The 24,351-nt window shown below is 42.5% G+C and overlaps 1 protein-coding gene and 1 long non-coding RNA gene across 2 annotated transcripts in view; one reads left to right on the plus strand and one right to left on the minus strand.

The window, feature by feature from the left end:
• Positions 1-24,351, plus strand: part of NHS (NHS actin remodeling regulator) — a 339,359-nt gene that overhangs the window by 291,908 nt on the left and 23,100 nt on the right. The window contains exons 2-3 of the mRNA XM_077816370.1: positions 16,886-17,038; positions 21,450-21,583. Of these exons, the coding sequence (XP_077672496.1) occupies positions 16,886-17,038; positions 21,450-21,583 (287 nt within the window). The remainder of the gene's footprint in view (positions 1-16,885; positions 17,039-21,449; positions 21,584-24,351) is intronic.
• Positions 8,433-24,351, minus strand: part of LOC144264669 (uncharacterized) — a 49,060-nt gene continuing 33,141 nt past the window's right edge. Inside the window, exons 2-3 of the long non-coding RNA XR_013346090.1 lie at positions 24,255-24,302; positions 8,433-9,560 (exon numbers count right to left, since the gene is read on the minus strand). This is a non-coding gene — a long non-coding RNA (uncharacterized LOC144264669). The remainder of the gene's footprint in view (positions 9,561-24,254; positions 24,303-24,351) is intronic.

Genomic DNA, 24,351 nt, shown 5'->3' on the forward strand with positions numbered 1-24,351 from the left:
CCCTGCTATAGAAAATAAAGACAACTGTTTCAATTGTCCTAATATTTAAAATGTCTGAAAGGACTATATGTAGTTACTGAGACATACTGGACCATATTTTAAGCCATCAAGGGTACAGAGAAGCTCTGAACCAGCAATAGGTCCCAAAGGTGTCAAGACTTACCCAGGCAAAATGGTTCTGGGTACAATGGGTGGGCACATACCTAACTGGGATCTGTGATGCCTTTTGATGTTATGCAGCGCATGCTCCCCGTGTCAGCGCAGCTCATGCAAGTGCAGAAGGGGGAGGGGCCATGACCTTGCCTTTGAGGCATCTAATGTTTCTTCTCTTGGTCCTTGTGTGTTGGAAGTACCAGACTGTATGGTAGGCTCTTGTACAGAGGAGAGGGCAAACAGTAGAGAGGGGAAGGCTTCTTGTGCCATCTCTCCCCACTGTTGCACCACCTTGCTAAGCCAACCAGAATCTGTCCCTAAATATATTTCATGTATAAAATATACGTGTTTTAGAAAATATATAGAAAATATCTAAAAAGGAAAAAAATGTTTTCAGGGTGAGATCTCTTCACTTATAAAAACAAAGACACTGAAATGAAAGCAAACTCCCCTGCCTAGTGTTAGATATGGTTTCAACAAGTGAAACCTCACAAGTTAACTGGCCATAGCATTGCATTCCTCCTTGCTAAACGCTACCCTCAGAATGACTCTGTGAGCTTTTATGGCCATATTCTAGCTAACCTTCTATGAAAGGGAAGGTTGACTCCTTTTAAGGAGTATTGGGATAGGCTGTTACACTATCCTACCAAGTGTGCACCAAAATTATATTCAGCCAAAATAAAGGGGAAATATCCTAAAGGTAAATAAGGATCACAAGATACTGTACCTTTAGTTGGACCTATACATCGTTATTGTTATTTATTTGTATTGTGGTAGCACCTGGAAGCCTAAATCATGGACCAGGACTCCATTGTGCTAGTTGCTATACAAACATATAACAAAAAGATGGTCCCTGCACCATCTAAGGAGCTTAAAATCTAAGCAAATAACTTATAATATGCAATCTGTTGGGTCAGGAAGGACACCTGAAAAGGGAGCTTTGAGACCAAAAATGGATGCATTTATAACTCTTTTGTTGGGTCACTAAAATGTATCATTTGCCTGCTACCTAGGAGAGGTTTAACAAGTGTGGTAGAGATGGCACATACTGACCCAAAGTTTACTCTCTGTTACACCCAGGCAAACCCATTAAAGTCAGTGGGGTTGACCATTATAACTAAGGAGAAGTTGACTCACTGTTTTTACAGAAAAAAAGAGATGATTGACTTTCTTATCTACCTTTGCTGTGCTTGGGAGTAGATAAAATATGCACAATAATATTTACTAAATACAGCTGAAAGAAAATGTTGCTAGCTACCTAAACTAGCCGTTAAACAGAGTTTAGTGCAGCCAGCCAAGAGCGCTGAAATGGCAGATGGGGGAAAAAAGGTAAAATATGAGGCCTTATTTTTGCTTTTAACATTTGGGTGGTTGTCACTGTTCTACAGAAAGCTTTTATTTTTTTAAGCTCCTTGTTTTTCCAAGTGCCTCAGCTTGGGAAAACTTAGGGATTTGTTTTTTTCGCAAGCATACTCTATATATCTAGTGTTTGATTCACTCCAGGATCCTTATGAGCTTCTACCAGTGCAGATTTGCAGAGGGGAAGGATAGTCTAATGGTTATTGCTGTAGCCTTGGACTTGGGAGAGAGTAGAGCTGGGTGATGTTTTGGAGGAAAATAGGCCAAAAATGCAGTTTCAAAGCTATTGAAACTAGTCATGAATTCACGCCATGTGAGAACAGTTTAGACTAGACTGAAAAGGTCAAAACATTTTGGTAATGTCTAAATGAAACATTTTTGTCTTCACCAAAATGTTTTTTAAAAGCTTTTGATGCAGCCTGAAAGAAAAGGGTTTTTTATTTTTTTGGAATTGCCAACAAACCAAAAAAACTATTATTGCTTAGTGCTACGTGGGAGACCTGGGTTCAAGTCCCAGCTCTTCCACAGACTTCTTATGTAAGCTTGGGCAAGTCATTTGGCCCAGAGCCTCAACAGTATTCAAGCACCCATCTCCCATTGAAATCAGTGAGAGTGGGGAACCTAAAAGAGCGGGGATCTGGGCTTTAGCCTGTCTGTGCTGCTGTTCCTCCTCTATAAAAGGGAAATAAAAGCACTGCCTTACCTCAGTTATGAGGATCAGTATGCATTAAAGATCACAAAGTGCTCAGATTCTGTGGTGACAGAGGCCATGTACGTACCAATAGATCCAAGTGGAAAATCCATCCGGAAGGAAAGCAGGTTAGTTGTGTTGTTGGAAAGCAGCTAGTGTTACAGTATTGTTTTCTTTTTTGAGGCCAATGTTTGCCCTCAGTTACTGGCTCATCCATGCAAGCTCATCAAAGGCAATTTGGGGTTACACTAGTGCAAATAAGGAAAGCATTTGGGTTTTATATAATTTTCTTTTTATAGAGGGGATCCCTCTAATCTTTCTGTCCCTCCTGCCCCCACCACCTCCTTCCCATACATTTGCTCCTCTTTCTCTACCCTCAGGTTTCATGCCAAGTAAATCTTCTCTCTGACTGTGGAGGCTTGGATAAAGTCGTCTTCTGGAGCCTGCCAGTGTCACTCTGAATGCCAGCCAGAGGGGCCTTGCTTAAGAGAAAGGCAAAGCTCTCTCATTTTCCCAGAAGGGAATGTTCATGCTGCTTCCAGACCAGGGACTGAGGGACCAAATTCTTTTTTTCAAGTCCCTAACTGCTCTTGAAGTTTTGCCCATATTGTGAAGATTCTTCCTCATAAAATTAAGTGCAGTTGTTTTCCTTGAGGTCAGACAACAAATGTTCTTTCTCTGTAATGGAGCTCTCATGATAAATGAGATGTTAGGAGTAAATTAAAGATAGTGATGGGGAAAACATTATGAAAGATGCATCCCTGATGCCGTTCTGCTAGGGAAATGTGTGGCCTACACACTTCGTTCTTTATTTTTATTATTCCTATTTATTTTAACATTTCTCCTGCTCTGGCTTTCCTTGCCAGAATTATGGCACCATCATTACTCATGGCAAGTTTGATGCTTTGGGGATCGCCCAAACTAGTAAGGGGTTCTGTCACCACCTATCCTGTAACCTTGGCATGCCTTAATGCTGTGCTGTTATGGTTTGAACCTTGACACCAGCAGCCAGCCCACAAGCATAAAGGTCTCACCCGAGCTTCCACCACCTTAATTATTCCTTGTAGGGTGACAGCAATGGCCCTTCCAGTCCGGAGTCTCTCCAAATCCGCCCTTCCCAAATTCTTAACTACAAAGCAGACGTTTTCTCTCTGCTTTGTCACCCCCAAAGGTGTGAAAACAGCCGCCCGTTATCAGTTCACTTTGGCACACCCGCTCCAAGCACAGACCTGCTGGGGGTAAAAGTAAACCAAGAATGGATTTCCTTGAAGAATCACAGATTCAAAGATGAAATAGTATGAAAGGCAAATGCATACAAGTTACACAGAAAATACATGTAAAGACGCAACTTCAGGCTTTCTACTTCTACATTAGCTAAATTCCCTTCTCTAATACAAATTACCTGTTGCCTTTGAACAGTTTCCCAGAGTGCTCCCTAGCCCTGTGAGGGATCCAGCATTCACAGACAGCCCTCCGCCTTTGAGACCGTTCCTAAGTTCTGCACAAAAGCTTCCGTTTCAAGCCTCCTTGTAAAGGGCTTTTTCCTCCCCTTTTTTTTCTCTTCACTCCTGGTATGGCGACTTGTGGTTATTTAGGGTGAGGAAGTTCTAGCTGGGATGTCTCAAAGCTCTCCCATGATCTCTTATTTGTCTCTTCCTGGGCTGTACAGTGTTAGATGCTTGGACCTATTATTAGTCTCATCTGGCTGGGGAGGCACAGACCCTCCCTGCCCGGCTGCCCACTGCCTTGCTGTGATGTGGAGCTGAGTGTTGCAGCATGAATTATGAGCACAGTTTTATATATACACAAATGCGTAAATTCATAACCACAGTCTGCACACATCTTTCATAATGACCATCAAGTTCAAAACATTACAAGCTGTCATAAAAGACCTTACTCAATGTACTTTTATAGCACAAGAATCTACTGATTACACACAATATTAAACTGCTTATTCTGTGGGGTTCAACCCCCCCCCCGCCCTGATCTCCCTTTGGGGTGTCTGGACTGTGAAGGTCATAACAAGCAAATTTGGGGACAGGTTGGCTAACAAGATTTGTAATGTGATATAGGGACTTTCTTCTCTAGGACACCAGTTTTAATCCAGCCCAGATCAGTAGTGAACAAAAACGGTGACCATCTGATGGCTCTCCATTGTCCTGTTGTGAAATGAGTTGGTGGTCTCACTCTGGTTTCTAATGGCCAGATGTCTACCTCACAGTACAATCAGCACAAGTAGTATTAAGTTGGCACTTTCAATGGTGATGTCAGCAGAGAAGCCCAGGACTGAATGAACATGGAGTCTCAGCTATCCCTTTGCTCCTAGGTGGTGATATCAGGAAGCTGTGAAGACTTCAAACAGAATGAGAATGTATTTGCTATACAAAGAACGTTCAGCAGGTTCTTATCTCCATGTGTGCCAAGGCAACAGAGTTCTATGTCAGGTGGTATCTTCCCAGTGTGTATCGGCAAGGCTGAGAAGGTCCCCAGTTCTGTGTTGACATACGTGGAGAGGTTGCTTGTGTCCTGGGTATGGATGTCGATGCATGAGCTTGTGCTTGTTCCTGAAGAAGGGGTGCTGGGGTCAGACTCAGAAGAGAATTACTGAAAAGTGCCCTTCAGAAGGCAAATAAATATGCAAGGGAGATTAATGTCTTGGGTAAGATAATTGGCAGGAGGCAGCGATTGAAGTTTTTGCAGAAATATCATTAGACCTATCATAAAAATGTGCATAAAATTGTTCATTAAAAATAGTCTGGCGGGAAATATGGATGGTTTTGTCATGAGATCCTGAAACTGAGTATTAACCAAGGCAAGCAGAAAAAACACATGAATTCTGCAAAGCCTGACCATGGATGGTGGCATGTGAAATCAGCATTGTGAGAGCAACATCACAGTCAACCACACCCTACTTTGTGATAAAAGGAGGAGCACTACAGTGACCTGTTGAAGCAGCTAAGGCAAACTCTACGGCTATAGTGGTATGCACTGATTCAGTATATGAAAGAAGTATCAGTGTGGGGGGAGAGAAGAGTGCTTACTGAGTGTGCTACAGAGGTTACGCACTCAGCCACTGGTGCCACAATACTTCTGGTACTCTGGAGAGTACAGAGATGCTTTCTTTTTTGGTCGGGTTACCGTATTTTAGATTCCCAAAAAGCGGACACTTCCGGAGCAGGGGAGCAGGCGGGAGGGAGGAAGGGGGAGCTAGAATGGGGGTATTGGAGAGGGTACTTGTGGCGGGGGTATTCACTGGAGGTAGGGGGCAGTGTCACTCTCTGTCACAGTGACAGGGTGGCTGGTGCAAGCCCAGGACGCAGTGACAGCCATTAGTCAGTGCCTTCCTGTGCCAGGGATGGGAACTGGGGCCTGAGTGGGTGGGATCTGGCAGCTGTGGCTGCAGGGAAATGGACCAATTGGATGCAGGGGAGGGACCAATCAGAAGGCGGACCAATTGGGGCTCTTTCTGAGCTGCAGCTGGTCTATTCTGCAAAAGCCCCAGACGTTTCCTGTTGTTTGAAAAATCCACCCGGACAGAGAAAGGAGGCTCAAAAGAGAGGCAATGTCCGGGAAAACCCAGATATATTGTAACCCTATTTTTTTGGGAGCATAGTAGCAAATTGGAATGAATAGTGGCTCAGCTTGAAAGGAAACTGAGCAAACAGCAGCCTTAAATTTGCCTGGCAGAAGCTCTTCAGTTTTCTGCCTTTTTGCCCTCATCCTGATGACATACTCTCCAGACCTCCACCGGCATTGCTGCTGCATGTTGAATCAGCCCTCCCCCTGTTACAAACATGAAGAAGCTCAGCTGGGGCAGAATAACCTTTCTGTAGGACAGTGGAAGCTGCAGAAGGAGAGGATGAAATGTTTAATTTTATGCACACACCACTGAGAAAACTTTGTCGAGTCACGTGCCTTCAGCAGCCCTGGGAATAAAGCCGGAGCACCTCAGTAGTTTTCCATTTTGCTTACTAAGCTGCTTGCCCTGATGGATTTGCTTCTGCCTATAACAGAACAAGGCTCACAGAAACAGTACGGTTGCACATATATTATTTAATATTTCAGACATTTATTAATAGATAAGCATGTTGCAGTTCTCTTCAGTACTTTCTGCCACCGTGCATCAGAATGGGTGGGTTGCAGAGGGATTTGTTCTTTACAGAACTCTTGTGTGTTTGTAAAATGGGGTTGCATGTATGTACATAGATATGTATAATATATGTATACACATGCACATACAGTATAAATGCTGTTTTTATTCCCCACCTTGCTCACGGGTTAGAAGGGCAAATCTGTTATGACACTCAAACATAAGCCTTCTGTCTTTAGATACACTCTTTGATACTCATCATCAGCAGAGCTCATCAAGCATTGCTATTCCAGCTGCAGCAGTCTCCTGTTTGAAACAGTCTAGGGCACTGATGGAGAATAAGAACAGAGAGAGAAAAAGATACCATTGAGCAGGGGAGCTTTCCAGGAATGAAGGCCTAAAAATAAACAGTGGTGTGTACTTCTGGGAGGTCATCGTCCATCCCTTAACGAAGTCTTTGAAACCCTCAGGCTTATGGCAGACCATGCTATAAGTTATTTGATGCTGTGAGAGAAAAGCATTTAAAACTGCATTCATATTTGGTCAACAGTGACTAAATGTGCAGAGTCAGGGAATGTGACTGCAGAGCAGTACTCTCCAGGTAAGTGCGCATTGCTTAATGGCACAATCTTCTTACCTGCATAAGAATCACACGCTCCTGATCCAGCCCTCTTGAATTGCATGTGGTGTTATTCCAGTTTAGTCAATATCAGGTAAATGCATAAGTCAGGTGTCTGCATACCAAAAGACATCCAAATAATGCTTTCCAATGTTTTAATCTGTCCAGATAACTGAACACTAAATGCTGATGAGTTTTTTGCTGTCCATTAGTTCCCCCCCCCGCCCAACAGCTGTTATTCCCAAACCTGCGGTACACCGTAAGACAGGAAATTGTCAGGGGTCACTTAGAAAATGTGGTTGCAACATAAAAAGTGTCATTGTATTGGCAAGAAGCAAGTACAATATATGAATAGCCTGATCGTGGTCTTGTGGATGAGTAAGGCTGATTTTGTCACAGATATTTTAAGTAAAAGTCACGGCCATGTCACAAGCAATCAAGAAAAATTTGCAGAAGCCCATGATCTGGCGGTGACTTTTACTAAAAATATCCATGACAAAATGGGAAGCTGCAGGGTCCCTACACCGTTCGCAGTGGCTTGGCAGCTGTGGAGGCCCCAGCTTGGAGCTCTGGGGCCCCAACACTCATTGGGGCTCGGAGCTCCGGGTCCCCCACCACCTGTGGCTCGGAGCTGTGGGGCCCCCTGCTGCTTGTAGCAGCTGGGAGCCCCAGAATACCCTCCACTGCCTGCGGTGGCTCAGAGCTCCATTGCCCCAGATAGTGGGGGTTCCCTGCAACTCCCCACCGCCGCAGGCTGAAATCATGCAGGTCTCTGGAAGTCATGGATTCTGTGATTTCCGCAACCTCCGTGACTAAATCGTAGCCTTACGGATGAGGCACTGGATTTGGACTCAGGAGATCTGTGTGCTGTTCTCAGTTCTGTTACAGACGTCCTCTCTGGGCCTCTGTTCCCCATCTATTGAATGGAAGACATACGACTTCCCTATCTCACCAGGGTGTTTTGAAGATAAAGTCATTAACAATTGTGAGACATTCAGTTACTGTGGTGATGAGTCCACATACAAGTCCCTAGGTAGAAATTGTGGCTCTCCTTACACTGGTATGCTATAGAGGGGAGAGAGAGCACTTGGACTCTTCTCCATCCTGCCATGGACAGACATCAGCTGCCTGCGTGCCTGGCAGAAAGGAACTGTTCTAGCTGTGTTAAGGCATGTTGTGGAATGTGCAACAAGCCATGGCTTTTGCTGTTCAGCCTTTACCCTCCCCTGAACTGGGAGCCTTTAGTATTTCCATCCCCAAAGCATTAAAAGAAATCATGATTCAAGCCCCCCAAAATCATGAGATTTATGTGAAAATCACACGCTCTTAAAATTAATAAATTGTAGGTTCTTTTTCCTTCTCTTTTCTGAGCCTTTAGTGGTCACATTTGCAAGCTTTCTTTCAAGCTTCCTAACAATGAGGGTTAGAAACATACTTTTTTTTATGTGAAAGCTGATTTCTTGCATAATCAAGAAGCTGGGGCTTTAAGACCCATGTTAAAATCATGAAATTGATGACCTTGAGCCTTTCAAGAGCCTCCTGACACCTGCGCAGTCTGCTGCTCCTCAGCAGAGTGAAGCCTTACAAAAAATATAACCGAGATCTAGGATTAGAGGAAGAAGTATTTACCCTGAACAATGTCTCCAAAATCCCCTCCCCAAATTGTTCATCAGAAATTCAGAAAACTTTCTGATCAGCTCTATTCCGTACTTGGCTGGTCTCTCTCTGTTTTGTGAGGTATGTGATCAGTACGTACTAGTGAATATTTCTACCAGACCTAGGAAAGTATTCATAAGTTATGACTAGAGCTGGTTGTGAATAAATTGTTGACATGTAACCCTTGTTTCCTTTTGGGGAATTGATTCTGTATGAACCAATTCTGATTTCTGCACATGGTTTTGTTTATTTGCAAATATCTGCTTTTAGGTTTCGACAGTTTTCAGCCTAAAGGGTGTTCTTGAACTGTTGACTTCAACTAATTAGTTTATTATTCACTATTCTTGGAATGTGAGTAGTCATTTAAATCACGTGGTATCATTTGTGCTTCTCAGTTGGATGACTGAACCGTCGCAGTAACAGTGCTGAAGAGTGAATACCCTTGTTTACCAAGAACAGCCATTCCTCAAATGTTCATGCAAATTAAAAAAACCCTTTGCACAAACATTTGTGAACCATGAATAAAAAGGAGCCAGAAACATGGTCAATCCAAGTAACTCTTTTCTGTTCCAATGAACTGTTTTTGCAATATTAGACCAGCCCTGCTGAGGACTGATGTCCTGGGAAATCTTCAGATGTATGCATAAGAAAGAACTAGCAAACTCTAGAAGGCCACTGAAAGATATCATCCTCATCATGGCAAATCCCAAAAGAACATAAATTCCTTCCAGACTGAGTGCCACCTGGATCAATCTTTGGACAGGTCTTTAAGACTGGCTGGCTGGATGTTCCGTCTGTGTCCATCCTTGGTGATCTTATTGCACCACCAAAGCCTTTGGCATCCCCATGATTGTCAGCCATGTAGCAGCATTCCTTATTTCACAGTTCCCAGCAGTTCTTCTGTCTCATGGCTGCTTCTTTCTCTGGGTTGCTGTCATGTGTTGGGAAAGGCTGGGCAGCCGCCCTTGTGCCAGGAGGAAGGAGAGCAGCAGCTGCAGAAAAGTTTGCCATGAAAGATCAGAAATTGCTGATACTTTACACACAGTGTGAGGCATGCACAACAAACAAGAGATTGTACATTTTGGAGCATTGTAGGCTTCACCCCCCTGAATGTAACAGCAAAGACAAAAGTACTTAAAGGAAAAAATCATTTGAGACAGTCAGGGCTATAAATAAAATTCACATCAGACTGAGCACTTGCCTCAATGAAACATTTATGCACTAATATGCATGATGAAGTTGAATGTGTTCCCAGATTATTTTGTATTTGAGAGGGACTGGTCCTTCTCAGAATAAATTTTCTGCATTTCTTACAATATTTTGCATATAAACTTTACAGACAGTAACTTACCATTGACCCATGCAGCAGGCGTGGAAGAGTTTGATCAAACGGAAGCTGCTGCTAATGATCCTCATTAGCTGCAGACAGATGTATGCTAAACTAAGTCCATATATAGCCTTGTTGTTAGATTGAACTGAACAGGAAATATGCTGCCTTTATTAACTGAAAAGGCCTTGAAAAAATACACGTGCTAAAATGAAAGGGCAGCTTCTCTTGAATACAGGGCCGTAGCAATGGAGAAAAAGGACCTCTCAACCACAACCCCACGCATCTGATTATTGTGGAATTTATGGAGCACCTGGCCACCATACACAGCACTATAGTGAAAAGTAGTTTTTGGCCTGGGTTTTTTTGCACAGCCCCTACTCTCGCTCCATTTTTTCTGGCTTCTTAAAAATGGTTGGCAGATTTGAGAGTCATTATCATTAGAGCCACTCAGAAGAGGAGCTCTGCTCCAGACTCTAGAATAGGCTTACTCATTTGTCTGATCCTTTTCTACTTTTCCTTTTGGAATGTATATACTTTAAGAAGGATTCAGCAGCCTCCTTGGCTTTGTTTCTGTTGTGCAGTGCTTCACTGCATTATAGCTCTGAGCTTTCTAATCCTTAGCATATAGGCTCCCCCGCTTACTCTGCAAAAATCCCCTCCTGGGTCTGCCTTTTTTCACATATTGCAACAAATACAGTAATGCCTTCTCTCTGAACCAGAAAGCACGTGACATTATTTTCCTGCTACCCAATGATAATTATAATCCCTACCACCAACACCCAAAAAAAAAAAAAATAAAAACCCACCCTAGAAAGTTAAGGAACTGAAGGAGCTGAGGGGAGGGGGATGGCAAGTGAGAGAGTAGGGGGAACCCCTTAGATCTATCAAAATAAATAGAGCAGAAATCTTTCTTGCTTGGCCTTTCTGTCGTTATTATTAGAACAAACACGCTTGAGTGCACAAGGCTGTGCTACCTTCAAGCATCCATACACAGCTAGCCACATTATGATTTTGAAAACCATAAGGAGGAGGGATGATGGAAGTGCGTGGAGAGGGGAAGAGAAGAGCTATGAATACTAAATGTGATCAACTCTGGTTACACCTCCCTTTAGAAAACTGCAAAAGCTGCTCAGGAGAATAGTCATTAGTGTGTGTCTGTTTGACTCAGATTGACACAAAACCGACCAATGTTACATTACCCGTATCTAATGGGGACTGTATTAAATGGGGGTCTTGTTTTTTTCATACCAGAAGAGATCAAACAATTGAGTGATTCATGGGTGAAATAAACTTGATAGTTTGTATGATCCTCTTTTGTCAAGGCAAAAAAAAAAATTTGGTATGTGGTGACAGAAATTTTATATTTCATCCATCTATACTGGATTTTTTCAGCCTACTTTGATGGTCAGAAGTTAGTAATTAAAGGGTTATGGTTTTACAGCTGATGTATTACTTTTATTTATTTATTATCTAGAATACAGTAGTGCCTAGAGGCTAGTGCTAGGCATTGTACAATCACAGTTCCTGCCCTGAACAGCTCACACTCTAAAGAGAGAAGACAAAGAAAGGGGTGGGAGAAAAATATTATTACCTCCATTTTACAGCTGGAGAACTGAGGCACAGGGAGACTGGATGACTAACCCAAGCTTCTACATCAAGTATGGGGCAGAGATGAGAATGGAACCAAGGTTTCTTGAGGCCCAGCCCAGTGATCTTTAACCACAAAATCGTTCTCCCCTTGTTTGTTTAGTTGTTTATTTTAGTGCAGACAGTAGGTTCAGCTCTGGGCACAAAATGAAACCGTCGCTGCCTTAAAGAGCTTACAGGAAAAGGCCCCAGTTCTGCAGCTGTACCCACTAGCTTGGACTTGCAGCCTTTGTACACAGCTCCCAATCAATGTGTCAGCCAGTGGACATAAGGGTCTGTGCTAACAGATGTGATTGCAGGACCAGAGCCTAAAAGACAAAAAAAAAAAAAAAAAAGCATAAAAGAGGAGAGCAGATGTACTGGGAAACCCAGGAACTTTTTAATGATAGTAAATCATTTCTGTGGGCATTGTGCAAAAAGCTATGACTTATTTGTTCTAGTGGGCTAGATCCTCAGCTGGACTAAATCAAAATGGCTCCAGTGGAACTAGTGAAGATACATTGATTTACACTAGCTGAGGATGTGGTCCAGTATGTTTGAAGCTTCTTAGCATCATATCCTTTGAGAATGAACCAGGTGTTTATTCTTTAATGTAATACCATATTTAGCTCGCGTAGGTTTACCTGATAATGATTATTGTGGAAGGGGTAGCAGAGCAGGGAGAGAATGCAGGCAGTTTACATGTAAAATACCATGAATGCCTATAGCACTGCATAGTTAATACATAACACAATTGTACTCAACATTTTTATTTTAAAACCTTCGTGGAACACATTCAGCCAAACCCTGCTCATCTTACTGCTATACAATTGCCACTAAAGCCCAGGGGAGTTCTGCATGAGTGAAGATTTGGAGGATCTGTCGCATTGTAATGAAATATACATGAACATTTTATTAGTAGGTAAAACTCTCCATTTCTTTAGGGCCACCACACAAAGTTACATGAGCTGGAGTCCAGGCAACTATGGTGGAGATGGGAAGGGGCGACTTCTGCCTGCCGTTTTATTTGTGTCTGCTGTCATACATTCTGTGATAATGAACATCCACTAACCCCAGTGCTATAAAGAATGTTTGCCACAATTACAATGATTGCCAACATTTATACATTTTTTCCCATGGATAATTCTGCAAATATGCCTTGAGTGGTGGATAGAGTGATGGACTGGGTTTCAAGAGACCTGGCTACAATTCCCACCTCAGTCACAGACTTTATGTGTGACCTCGAGGAAGTCACTTAATCCACCCCAGGTCTCAGTTCCCTGTCTGTAAAATGAGGGTAAGGCTTCCCTATCTCAAAGGGGTAAACTCCATTAGTCATTGTGAGCGGTTCAGATTCTTCAGTGATGAGAGCCATACAAGTAGATAGATAGACCAGCCACCAAGGGTTGCATATGCATTCTGGTGATATTTGTTATTTATAATATTCATAATGGAACAAGTATGGCTTCAAAACTAATATTTAAAGGCAAATCACTACCACCAAAACATCTGCCACCACCATGTTCATTCTCAGCCCCATGTAGTATATTGCATTGGGATGTTACAATACACAGTGGCGATTTGTCACAAGGACGCAACACTGCAAAAAACACTGGAAACCATGGGAAGTCTTGCTTTGTAAAGATGCATATTAAACCAGAGATAGGAGAACCCCACAATGCTCAGACTTTAGGATTAGTTCAGATGAGTATCCTACAGCTTGGGCATTTGCCTGGACCTCAAGAGGGCTCCCACCATGCCCTGCAACCCTCCCCATAACTGACACCCCTGCTCAAAGGCTTTGGGTGACTTTTGTCATCACTGGGGGAGTTTAGATAGCCTGCCAACTCCCTCCATTATGTTTGTCCAGGCTGGCTCTAGGTTTTCTTCCCTTGCAGCTTCTTCCCCTTTTCTCCCCCTCTCCTGTGGTTCCGCCTTTCCAATACTTCCCTCTGGGATTTGCCCTTCCTCTCTCCATACAGACAAAAAACAACCATATACTTTCAATCTGAACAATTATTGTTTTTAGAGTAAGGAAAACAAAACAAAAATAAAGTCTCCATGAGAGAGCACAGCGTGTGCCTTCTTTGTAACATGCTGCTTCAGCTCTCCCTCATAAAATGGCAACTGCCCTTGCAAATATCAGATTCCTAAAACATGGAAAGGTGCAGTGCCCGGGAAAACTAAAATATACAACATGCTTTTTCCAACCCTTCCACTCTCCTACTCCATGTTGTCCCTTCCTTCCACTCCTGTTTCATGGTGGCTTTCTCTTAGCACTGTGGTATGCCTATTCTCTTTATTATTATTTATTATTTTGTATTACAAAGGTGGCTAGGAACCAACGATTTATAGAACTTCATTGTGCTAAGCACTGTACAAACTTCTAGTAAGGGACAGTCCCTGCCCCAAAGAACTTAAAATCTTAAATAGATAAGACAAAGAGTAGGGGAAAAGGACAGAACATACAAGCAGAGTCAAGGATGTGGTGATTTGCAAATGTCATGTTAATCCCCTCAACCCTTGAGGAAGCTTTAGCTGCTGCTTTTGAGGACTGGACTGGGACTGGGGCTGCCTATGGTGCTAGCTGTCTCCTCTTCTTCCCAGCTCATCCTGTTTCTCCTCCAGATGGTAGGAGCTAGGAAGCAGAGCAATGGCAAGGATGCACGTAAAGCTGTCAGTGGGGCAGATGCTGGATGCCCATAGGCAGTATCCTTGAGAAATGGAAGGAGAAAACCACAGCCAAAATTGCAGATATCTGGGACACCCAGTGGAATCCAAGAATATCCTGGAAATTTTATAACCATTAGCTAAAATCTGCAGTTCTTACTCAAACAAATTCTTCAGGATATGTCTTTTTGCTATTACCTGCAAATGGATAGGAAGCCAAGAGCTTTCATTGAATGGATAGGAAGCCAAGAGCTTTCATTGTCTGCAGATATCAGTTTCCCACGTGTATTCCTTGTTACAATTGGGAAGGAGTATCACTTGGTATTGAACTGCAACCTTGTCAACAGTATGGGTGGGAGAACCACTAAGCACAAATGCAGGTGGTCAAGAACCAAACTGAGCCCAGTCCTTTGAGGAGGCCAGGTCTCTGTTCCTGCCACCATATCAGACAGACAAATTCTGAGGTGTCCCTAACTTTGAGCAGGAGGAGCTTAAAGAACTTTGGACACTGTTAGCTGATCAACTGAACAACTGAATGAATGACTGGATTTCTTTCCTACCCCTGCTGTTTTTGGGAATGGCTTCCCTGTCAAGAACTGTGGGGTGTGACCTGGTCTCCTGTGAGACTGATAGCAATGGGGTCACTGAACTGAACCATTTGCCAGAGAGTGCTGTATATCAGTGTTCTTTTTGAAAAAGACCAGGGGAGAAGAGGAAAGGGATTTGATGCGTTTATGATTACAAGTACTGTCTGGATCTGCCCTGACTCTGAGACCCACTGCTAGGAGGACTTCATGGCTCCATATTTGTGTAGTGAAAACCAACCTCTCTGACCACCCTGTATGTGCACACACAGTGCATAGTGTTGAGAGTACTGTGACTTTTACCCTGTGACTAGAGTCGTTACTATGACTCCTTAGTTTTATGGGAGAAACCTGAGGTCATTGAGTAACTGCCAAAGAGAAATAATCAGAAAGTCTGGATCTTATGCAGGCAACTAGTGTTGGAGCTTATAAAAAAAGCAGTAAAGAGATAGGGATGTAAAAAAAAAATATTTTTTACACGAGCTGTTGAATGTAGTGATACAAATCTGCTCTGTTGGCCACCGCAGAACTGCAGAATTCATATTGGCTTACTTATTTATTTTGTCCCTTGTAAAACTAGTGACTGAATACACTAAAGGTAAACTTGGCTCCCCTGGGCCCACATGTTTCTGAGAAATTGTGTCCTTCCTTAATGTGTAGCTGGTTCATGCAACTTTCAGAGGAAATCCTTTGAGATTTCTGGCCAGAGCAATTGAAATTTTTAGTCCCTCAAGAGTCAATGCCTATTAAAAAGTACCTTTTCTGAAAGGTAGCATTTGAATTTGCGGTAATTCAAATCATCCAGTAATCTCAGTCTTCATGCAGTGAGCTAACAACCCGTGTTGTACGACAGTGAGGATATAGCATATTATAGTGAGACAGCATTGTCTAGTAATTAGAGTGGGTGATTGAGAGCTAACTAGTAGGTTCTTTTCTCTACTCTGCTGCTGATTCACTAGGTGACCCTGAGCACATTACTTGACCTCATTGGGCCTCAGTTTTGCCATTTGAAAGTGGAGATGATAATGTTTAAGGCTACGTTTTAGTCACAGGTATTTTTAGTAAAAGTCAACAAAAATTCACAGCCTGTGATCTGTCCATGACTTGTACTATATACCCCTGACTAAATCTTGGGGAGGGGAGCGGCCCAGGGGGGATGTCGTGGGGGGGGGCAGTGTGGCTGCTTAGGGGGGGCCAGGTCCTGTGCTGGTGCTGGTGGGGGGCCTCGGTGCGTGGCCCAGAACCCCTGCTGGTCCTGGGCAGTGGTGGCACGTGGCCCAGGACTGGTGCTGGAGGGAGGGGGTTGACGGGGCTGGCAGGCTCCCCACCCAGCTCCGCACCTCCCCGGAAGTGGCAACATCCCTCAACTCCTAGGTGGAGGTGCAGCCACGCAGCTCTGTATGCTGCCTCCTCCCTGAGCGCTGGCTCTGCAGCTTCCACTGCCTGGGAACTGTGGCCAATGGAAGCTGTTGGGCAGTGCCTGCGGGCAGAGGCAGCGCACAGAGCCTGCTGGCTGTGCCTACCCCTAGGAGCCAAGGGATATTGCCGCTCCTGGGGAGCCCCCCAAGGTAAACATTGCCCAGAGCCCTCACCCCCTTCCACGCCCCAACCCTCCGCTCTGAGCCCCCCCACCTAAACTCCTGCTGCTGGGGGGAGGGGGCGGTGGCCCGAGACTGCAACAGCAGCGGCTGGTGCGGCTGGTTATTGCAGAAGTCACAGAGGTCATGGAAAGACCCAAAGTTCGTGACTTCCGTGACAGACTCGCAGCCTTAATAATGATACTTGCCTCTTAGATATCTAACATATATACACACGCATCTAGCATATATAACACAGAGATATAATGTATAGATAATTATACTTAGTTTTTTCTATAAAGCCCTGTATGATCTACAGAGGAAAGGTGTTATATACATGCTAAATGGTGGAGTTATGTAGAAGAATAGTGGTCCCTATCACCAGATAGGAGGAGACATGGCGTGACTCCTTCAGCACCCCCCTTTTTAGCAGTAACTTACCTTCCAAGTATGATGCCTAGCTTACTATTTCAGATAAGCTGCATGTAACAGTGGGTAAATGTCCTATTCTCTTGTTTTTGATTCTATAGCTGTCTCTAACCTGGATGCAGAGAGTAAACTGAGTGTGTACTACCAAGCACCTTGGCATCAGCAAAGAAATATTTTCCACCCCTCAACCAGACCACCCTGTGTGGAGGAGCTGCACCGCCACGCCAAACAGAACCTGCGAGCCTTGCGAAGAGGTAACCACTTCCACAGTCCTCCCTCCCTTTACCCATACTAGTGAATAAAGATGAAAAAACAGGAAGCCGCACTAGGCAGGGTTTGTCCCTTGTTTTGCTTCTTTGTAGAAAAGATCCAAAACATTGTTAAAAAATCCAGGGTACACCCACATTTTAAATACTGAGTGCAGTTCTGATTACCCCATCTAAAAAAATATTTTAGAATTGGAAAGGATACAGAGAATGGCAACAAAATGATTTGGGGTATGGAACAGCTTTCAGGCAAGGAGAGATTTAAAAAGACTGCTTAGAAAAGAGACAACTAAGGGGGAATGTGAGAGAGGTCCAAAGAATCATGAATGGTGTGGAGAAAGTGAATAGGGAAATGTTTACCCCTTCACGTAACACAAGAACCAGAGGTCATCCAGTGAAATTAATAGGCAGCAGGTTTAAAAACAAACATGAAGAAGTACATCTTCACACAACACACAGTCAACCTGTGGAACTCATTCCCAAATGATGTTGTGAAGGCCAAAATCAGTGAGTTCAAAAAAGAATTAGATAAGTTCATGGAGAATAGGTCCGTAAATGGCTATTAGCCAAGATCGTCCAGGACACAACCCTATGCTCTGAGCGTCCCTAAACTTCTGACTGCCAGAAGCTGGGACTAGATGACAGGGGATGGAACACTCAATACATTGCCGTGTTTTGTTCCTTCCCTCTGAAGCATCTGGCACGGCCACTGTAAGAGGAAAGGATACTGGGCTAGATGAACCATTGATCTGACCTAGTATGGCTGTTCTGATGTAATATCTAATATAAAAAACAAGCAGAAGAAACAATCACCTTTTTTGTGCAGGTCACCTTTAAAGTGTTCAGCAGCAGGCTTCCTTAGGTGAAGTAGATTTGCATCAATATCAGTAATTCTCTTAGTCATGTGTTGTTGTTAATGATAATAATTGATTGATCAAATTTGTTAACCTCATCTTAACTGGATAAAATGTTACAATTAATTACTGCATTTTGACCTTTCTGCAGGTTTTAAACTCAGCAACTAACTGTGGGGGCAGTATGTCTTAATAGCACTGCAAAAAGCCATAAAAAGGAATTACAATCATTGTAGCACTAAAATTAGAATGAAACTGTGCGGGGGTGGGTTCCTTAGCCAATCAGCATAGCAAGTGTCCTAGCATCAGGATAATCTGCTTCTGCCATCTTGTGGACAGTAGAATTTCTGTTAACCAAAGCATAACGGCAGTGGACAGAAATGGGTAATGGAGTTAAATAACAAATTGTGCTTTGACAATGTACTATCCTCCGTATTTAATATTAACTCTGCAGCATTAGCAGAGAGTTTGTCATACGTTGTCATATTTTATTTTCTCTGTATTTTTATATTGTAAAATGCAATTATACTCTGAAAAGCTCACCTAAAAGTGGCATCATACTTCCTATATCAAATTTGCATTATTGACAAGTAAAAAGATATTTTTTAACTGCCAGTGCTTCAAACCCAATGTTAGATCAGAGAAACAAGTTACGGTCTCCTTGCCTCACTCATCAAATTCCAGTAACAAAGACTATGCTGTTGGCACTTAGCTGACAATGTTGTTGAGAATGCATTCGGTGACAAAGAATCCAGCTTGCGCTTCCATTGGTTCTGCATGCTAACAGTAATGGAGCTACTTCTATCTTGGCATCAAGAACAGAGGGAGAGAAAAGACAGAACCATTCCCCTGTCTCACATGGACTCCCAGAAGATTTTGAAGAAGCTTGAGTTTGGGCATGGATTGATGCTGGAGAGACTTCAACACTAGAGCTTTCTAGGCAATGAAAGACTCTGCAGAGCTTGACATTTTCTTGGAACTGAGAGAGACTAGTATAGCTGGTGCCTTGAAGACAGACACCTCAGTTCTGGGACAAGTCTTTGCCTCAGCATCCATCTCCCTGGTGCCAATCAAGCAGTCAGAACCCGATGCAGCTGTGGAACCAGGGAACGAAATCCTAGCCTGGAATGTTCTTTCTTATTTCTCCTCACTGCACCTATTGATAGACTCAATACTCTATTATACTACTTAATATAATAGGCAATAGAAGCTCCCAGCTCCCACTGGAAGTTAGGCCTTGGGTCCAAAGCATCTCAGTGTTGGCCTCTCTACCATTTGGGATGTAATTTAAATCCCGTTCTGGGAGACCTCGGCTCATTAGCCTCTGATGTAGTGTCTTTTAGAGGAGTGAACCTTCCACTGTCCTGTGGCCCCAGTGGATACTCTTTCGTCTTAGACATTTGCACCATGGCAGGGTCAATGATGACTCCACCTTATCCTTACAGTGCATGTAATACTTAGCTTATGGAAGCCTTTCAGAATTGCATTCAGTCTTCAAAGGGGACAAAAGCTGCACTTGATCCTCCATGGGCTTGCCTACTGATCTTTTTCTCTTTTGATTTTGTTTGTATTTACGACAAAAACAAATTACAGGTAGGAAATTTTCAGATTTTTGGGTGATGACAATAAATCATGTGTTTTTTCCAGTTATTTACAATTCTTGATCTTTGAGTCTCCGGCTGTCAGTTTTGCTCTGTTTCTTCTTAGCTTTATGTAAGAGGTGGAAATACATCTGCATGTTTACGGGCAATTTCTCTCTTTACCAATGGGGAGATCATCTTCAGCAACCATTATCTGGATTTTAATTATGTTTCTAGGGGAGCAGTCTCCTTCTGTGATCTGCATTATGGGGGCTGGATGTGGGGGAATGACCTAGGAGGGTTTCTATCTTTGAATCGTAGAAATGTAGGACTGAAAGAGACCTCGATAGGTCAACTGGTCAAGTCCCTTGCTCTGAGGCAGAACTTAAATCTAGACATGCATCTGACAAAGTGCTCCAATATGTCTCCATAAGCTCCACGAAAGCTTATGCTCCAATATGTCTGTTAGTCTGTAAGGTGCCACAGGACTCTTTGCTGCTTTTACAGATCCAGACTAACATGGCTACCCCTCTGATACTTAAATCTAGACTATTCCTGACAGATGATTATCTAACTTGTTCTTAAAAATCTCTCATGTGGGAGATTCCACAACCTCCCTAGGTAATTCATTACAGTGCTTCACTACCCTTATAATTTGGAAGTTTTTCCTAATGTCTGACCAAAATCTCCCTTGCTGCAATTAAGCCCATTACTTCTTGTCCCATGCTTAGTGGTTAAGGAGAACTATTTATCACCTTCTTCTTTATAACAACCTTCTACATACCTGAAGACTGTTATCATGTCCCCACTCAGTCCTCTCTTCTTCAGACTAAACAAATCCATTTTTTTCTATCTGTCTTCGTAGATCATATTTTCTAGGCCTTTAATCATTTTTGGTGTTCTCCACTGGACTTTCTCTAAATTTGTCCACATCTTTTCCAAACTGTCGTGCCCAGAACTGGACACAATACTCCAGTTGAGGCCTTATCAGTGCTGAATAGAGTGGAAGAATTACTTCTCATGTCTTGCTTACAACACTCCTGCTAATACATCCCAGAATGATGTTTGCTTTTTGTGACAGTATCACTTTGTTGGCTCGTATTTAGTTTATGATCCACTATAGCCCCCACATTCTTTTCTGCAGTACTCCTTCCTAGGCAGTCATTTCCCATTATATATTTGTGCAATTGATTATTCCTTCCTAAGTGGAAGGAATTTTGCATTTGTCCTTATTGAATTTCATCCTTTTTACTTCAGACCATTTCTCCAGTTTGTCAAGATCATTTTGAATTCTGATCATGTCCTCCAAAGTGCTTGCAACCCCTCCCAGCTTGGAATCTTCTGCAAACTTTATAAATGTACCCCCTTGCCATTATCTAAACCATTTATGAAGGTATTGAATAGAACCAGACCCAGGACAGATCTTTTAGTTGGGATTTGAGTTGCTAATGTTCCAAAGAGTATATAATCTATTTTGTTTAAAGATATGAGCCGAGCCAGTTCTGGGTTTTAGTTTTGTAAAACCTCATCAGTCAAAAAGGTCTGGGTACTTTGCCTTGGAAGGGGATTTTAATGGGGTATGAGGGGAACTTTATACATATTTAGTAACAATTACATGTATAGCATAAAAAACAAAGTTACCCTGTGTCCTTACTGTCTGACTCTTTGTCTACCAACTCTTCTGTTTCATCCGCTAATGTAGCTCTCACTTACTGTACCATTAGAATGCAAGCTTCTTGGGGCAAACACTGTATCTTCCTCTGTTTTTGGAAAGTACCATTCATGGTTTGGGTGCTATTGCAGAAATAATAATAATCATAATAATAATGAGGAAGAAGACCAGCCTGAATGTTTGCTAGAAGATTAAACTTCATTATTTATATCTGTTTAAATCTCAATAAAGAGATTTTTGTTTAATGCATCAATCAGAAAAACTGACTTCTAGTTTCTCCATTTTCAAAACAGAACAACGAAACTGGGGTGATAACAGAGAGCAGAAAGTCCCAGGGCCCATCTCTGTGGTGGTTCCCCCATTTCCCCCCTTCCCTGCAATCTACAGTCAGAAGAGGAAAGAGATAAAGGACCGTCACTTGCTAACAGTAAGCTTTTCATGCATACTAAAGTTATAACATATATTATTATTGGACCTAATAACGATTCTGTTCATTCATCATCATGCTTAATAATTACCCTATGGATTTCTATAGTTACAATCCAGTTGACATTGGTCTCTGCCTGATCCATAACAAAACACAGGCTGGTTTCCAGTAAAGATATTATGGATTACATTTTGAAGATTCCATTAGGAGACAGACGGGCACTTGAGATTTTATCCCCCTATACAGGTGCCTTCAGGTGTCATTCTTAACTAATGCCTGAGCAAGGTGTAATACTTCCAAGAGGGAACTTAGTGTTGTAATTTGAGTCCTGGAAGTACAATTGCCAAGAACCAGGAATTCTAGAATTTAAATAATGATGGGAGGTAGTGGTACCGCTTTACTACCCAAGGTGCCTGCAGTTACACACATGCCTACAGAGTATTCATCCATCTCTAGTCACAACTTGCTTTTATTGCTAATGGACTCTCCTCTGCCATTGTACAGTACTGTACATTCAGATACTTTATTGTACCATTGACTTCTGTGAGTACTGTGATTGGCTCAAGAGCCAACAAGTAAAAATGGTAGTGCAGTCAATGAAGTTGCATTGATTTACACCACCTGAAGATCTGTCCCAATGCCTGTGTACTGACTAGCCCTTGGCACAAATTTGAAATTAAATTACTGATTTCACAGATCTACCATTATAAAAGGAATTAGTCTCACCAATATTTTGAGAACTTCACTGTGAGTGAACTTCTCCCCTGTGCTAAGGACCAGTGCAAGTCCCAAATCCCACTTAGGCACTCAAAATCAGGCTTATTGGGACTTAAATAATGCATACACCTTATGTTGGCATCAGCACAGGGATGAATTTCACCATTTGAGTATGTACACAGTATGCAGCTGGGCACCTAGACCTATGTCTGTGCCTGAATAAGTGGGTAGCAAGGTATTGTATAGTCACGTACTTAATTTAGCAATAAAATATATACAAATGTAATACAAAAGTGTAGTAATGGGAAAGGGATCTGAGGGTAATGCACACTTCCAACTAGTGGTGAGCTCCGAGTGCAGTGTTCAAATCTGCAGCCAGTTCCAATGAAGTGTTTTGTTTCTTTTCGGGAAACACAAATTGCATTATAAGGTATGGATTAGTTCTGTTTATTTTATTTTTTGACTAAATGGATGTTTTAGATGGCTATTTTCAAGGAGGCCCCATGGCAGAGGTGAGTCTTAAGGAGGCACTTGAACAAGGATGGGAGCCTTGTGAATCAGCTAAGAAAGGACATTCTGGGATTAGGGGCAGCGTAGACGAAAGGGTGGGGAAGACATTTGCAGGAGAAATAGGTGAAAGGTGGTGTCATAGGCAAAGCAGAGCAGACAAAAGGGTCAATGAGAGGCAAGGAAGAAAGGTGTCCACGACGATGCCAAGTTATGGATCTGAATTGGTTCAATGTAATGATTTGGAAGTATATTGGATGTAAAGTTTCCTTAACTAACGTCAGATGAGGAAAAAAACTTGCCTTTGAAAATGTATGCTCTGTGGTGAAAGGACTGAATCATAGCTGTGTTTGGAAAGTGACTAGTAGATGTAGACTCTACTTTCTTACATGTAATACAAAATAATAATTAATAATGAGCAACAATCTGAGTGAGCTCTGTACTGGCAGAAATTAAGCCATGTTAACTGCAGACGTCTGACACCTTTTTCCCCGTAAAAAAAGAGTCAAGCCTTGTGTGCATCTTGCTTGGGTTTTTTTGAAAACTGCCCAGGCTCAATGTTCCCCGAAGCAGGAGCAAGCAAAAGTTACTGGAGCACTTGATCCTACTGTTAGTTAGCTAGCAATGTCTTGTTTTTACAACTAATTCAAAGCTCTCATCGCACTGATTAGAGCACACTGCATTCATGGCGGAGTTGTAAAAGGAGAGGATGTGGCAAGGTGGTATAGAGTGCACATGAACACAGATACTGCTTGGCAAACACTGACTGAAGATTTGTAAGAGCTACTCAAACAGTGGAGGACTAATTGAATTTGTCAGTCCTCCCTTCCCCCGATTTAATGGCATCATTATTAAAGAAAGTTGAAAATACTATCAGAAGTGAGATTTCCCTTTACAGTGTGTTACATCTGCTGCAATAGGCTTGTTGACTTCTCTGAATTTCTAAATGCTTCTGGGAGCTGATGGATAATTTTAGCATATTATGCCAATTACTGGTTGCATTGCCTGACCACTAATTAAGTAACAAACTATGATGGCTGAAAGCCACCAGAATTGTCATCCATGGAACAGGAGCATATTCTATATTTCCCTTCCTTTGCCTTCAAGGAACGTGCTAGTGAAAGAAAAACTAGCTCATGCCGACAAAAAGCCACTTTCAATGCATCTTCAAGGCTGAAAATTCAAGCAATTGGGCATGAAGAAGTTCCAAAAGTTGCAGGCCAAACTTTTCAAATTTGGGTACATTAACATGCAGCAAGTGGCCTGATTTTCAGAGATGATGACTACCTACAGCTTCCATGGATTCCATGGGAGCTGCAGCAGTTCACTGCTACTGCAAAACAGCCCATTTACTTAGGTGCCTAACTAGAAAACATAACATAATATAGGATCATCAAACTTTTTAGGTGTCCAGTGCATGTGTCCAAAATTCAGCTTATTGTCTTACCTTTCCACAAAGCAGAAGTCTAAGTACCACTCATTCTGCCCCACTTGCCTACGAAGAAAACAAAAACAATTTGGGAAAGACACAAACTTGACAGAAC

This window comes from Eretmochelys imbricata, chromosome 1 (genome assembly GCF_965152235.1).
Source record: "Eretmochelys imbricata isolate rEreImb1 chromosome 1, rEreImb1.hap1, whole genome shotgun sequence".
In the NCBI taxonomy this organism is placed as follows: domain Eukaryota; kingdom Metazoa; phylum Chordata; order Testudines; family Cheloniidae; genus Eretmochelys; species Eretmochelys imbricata.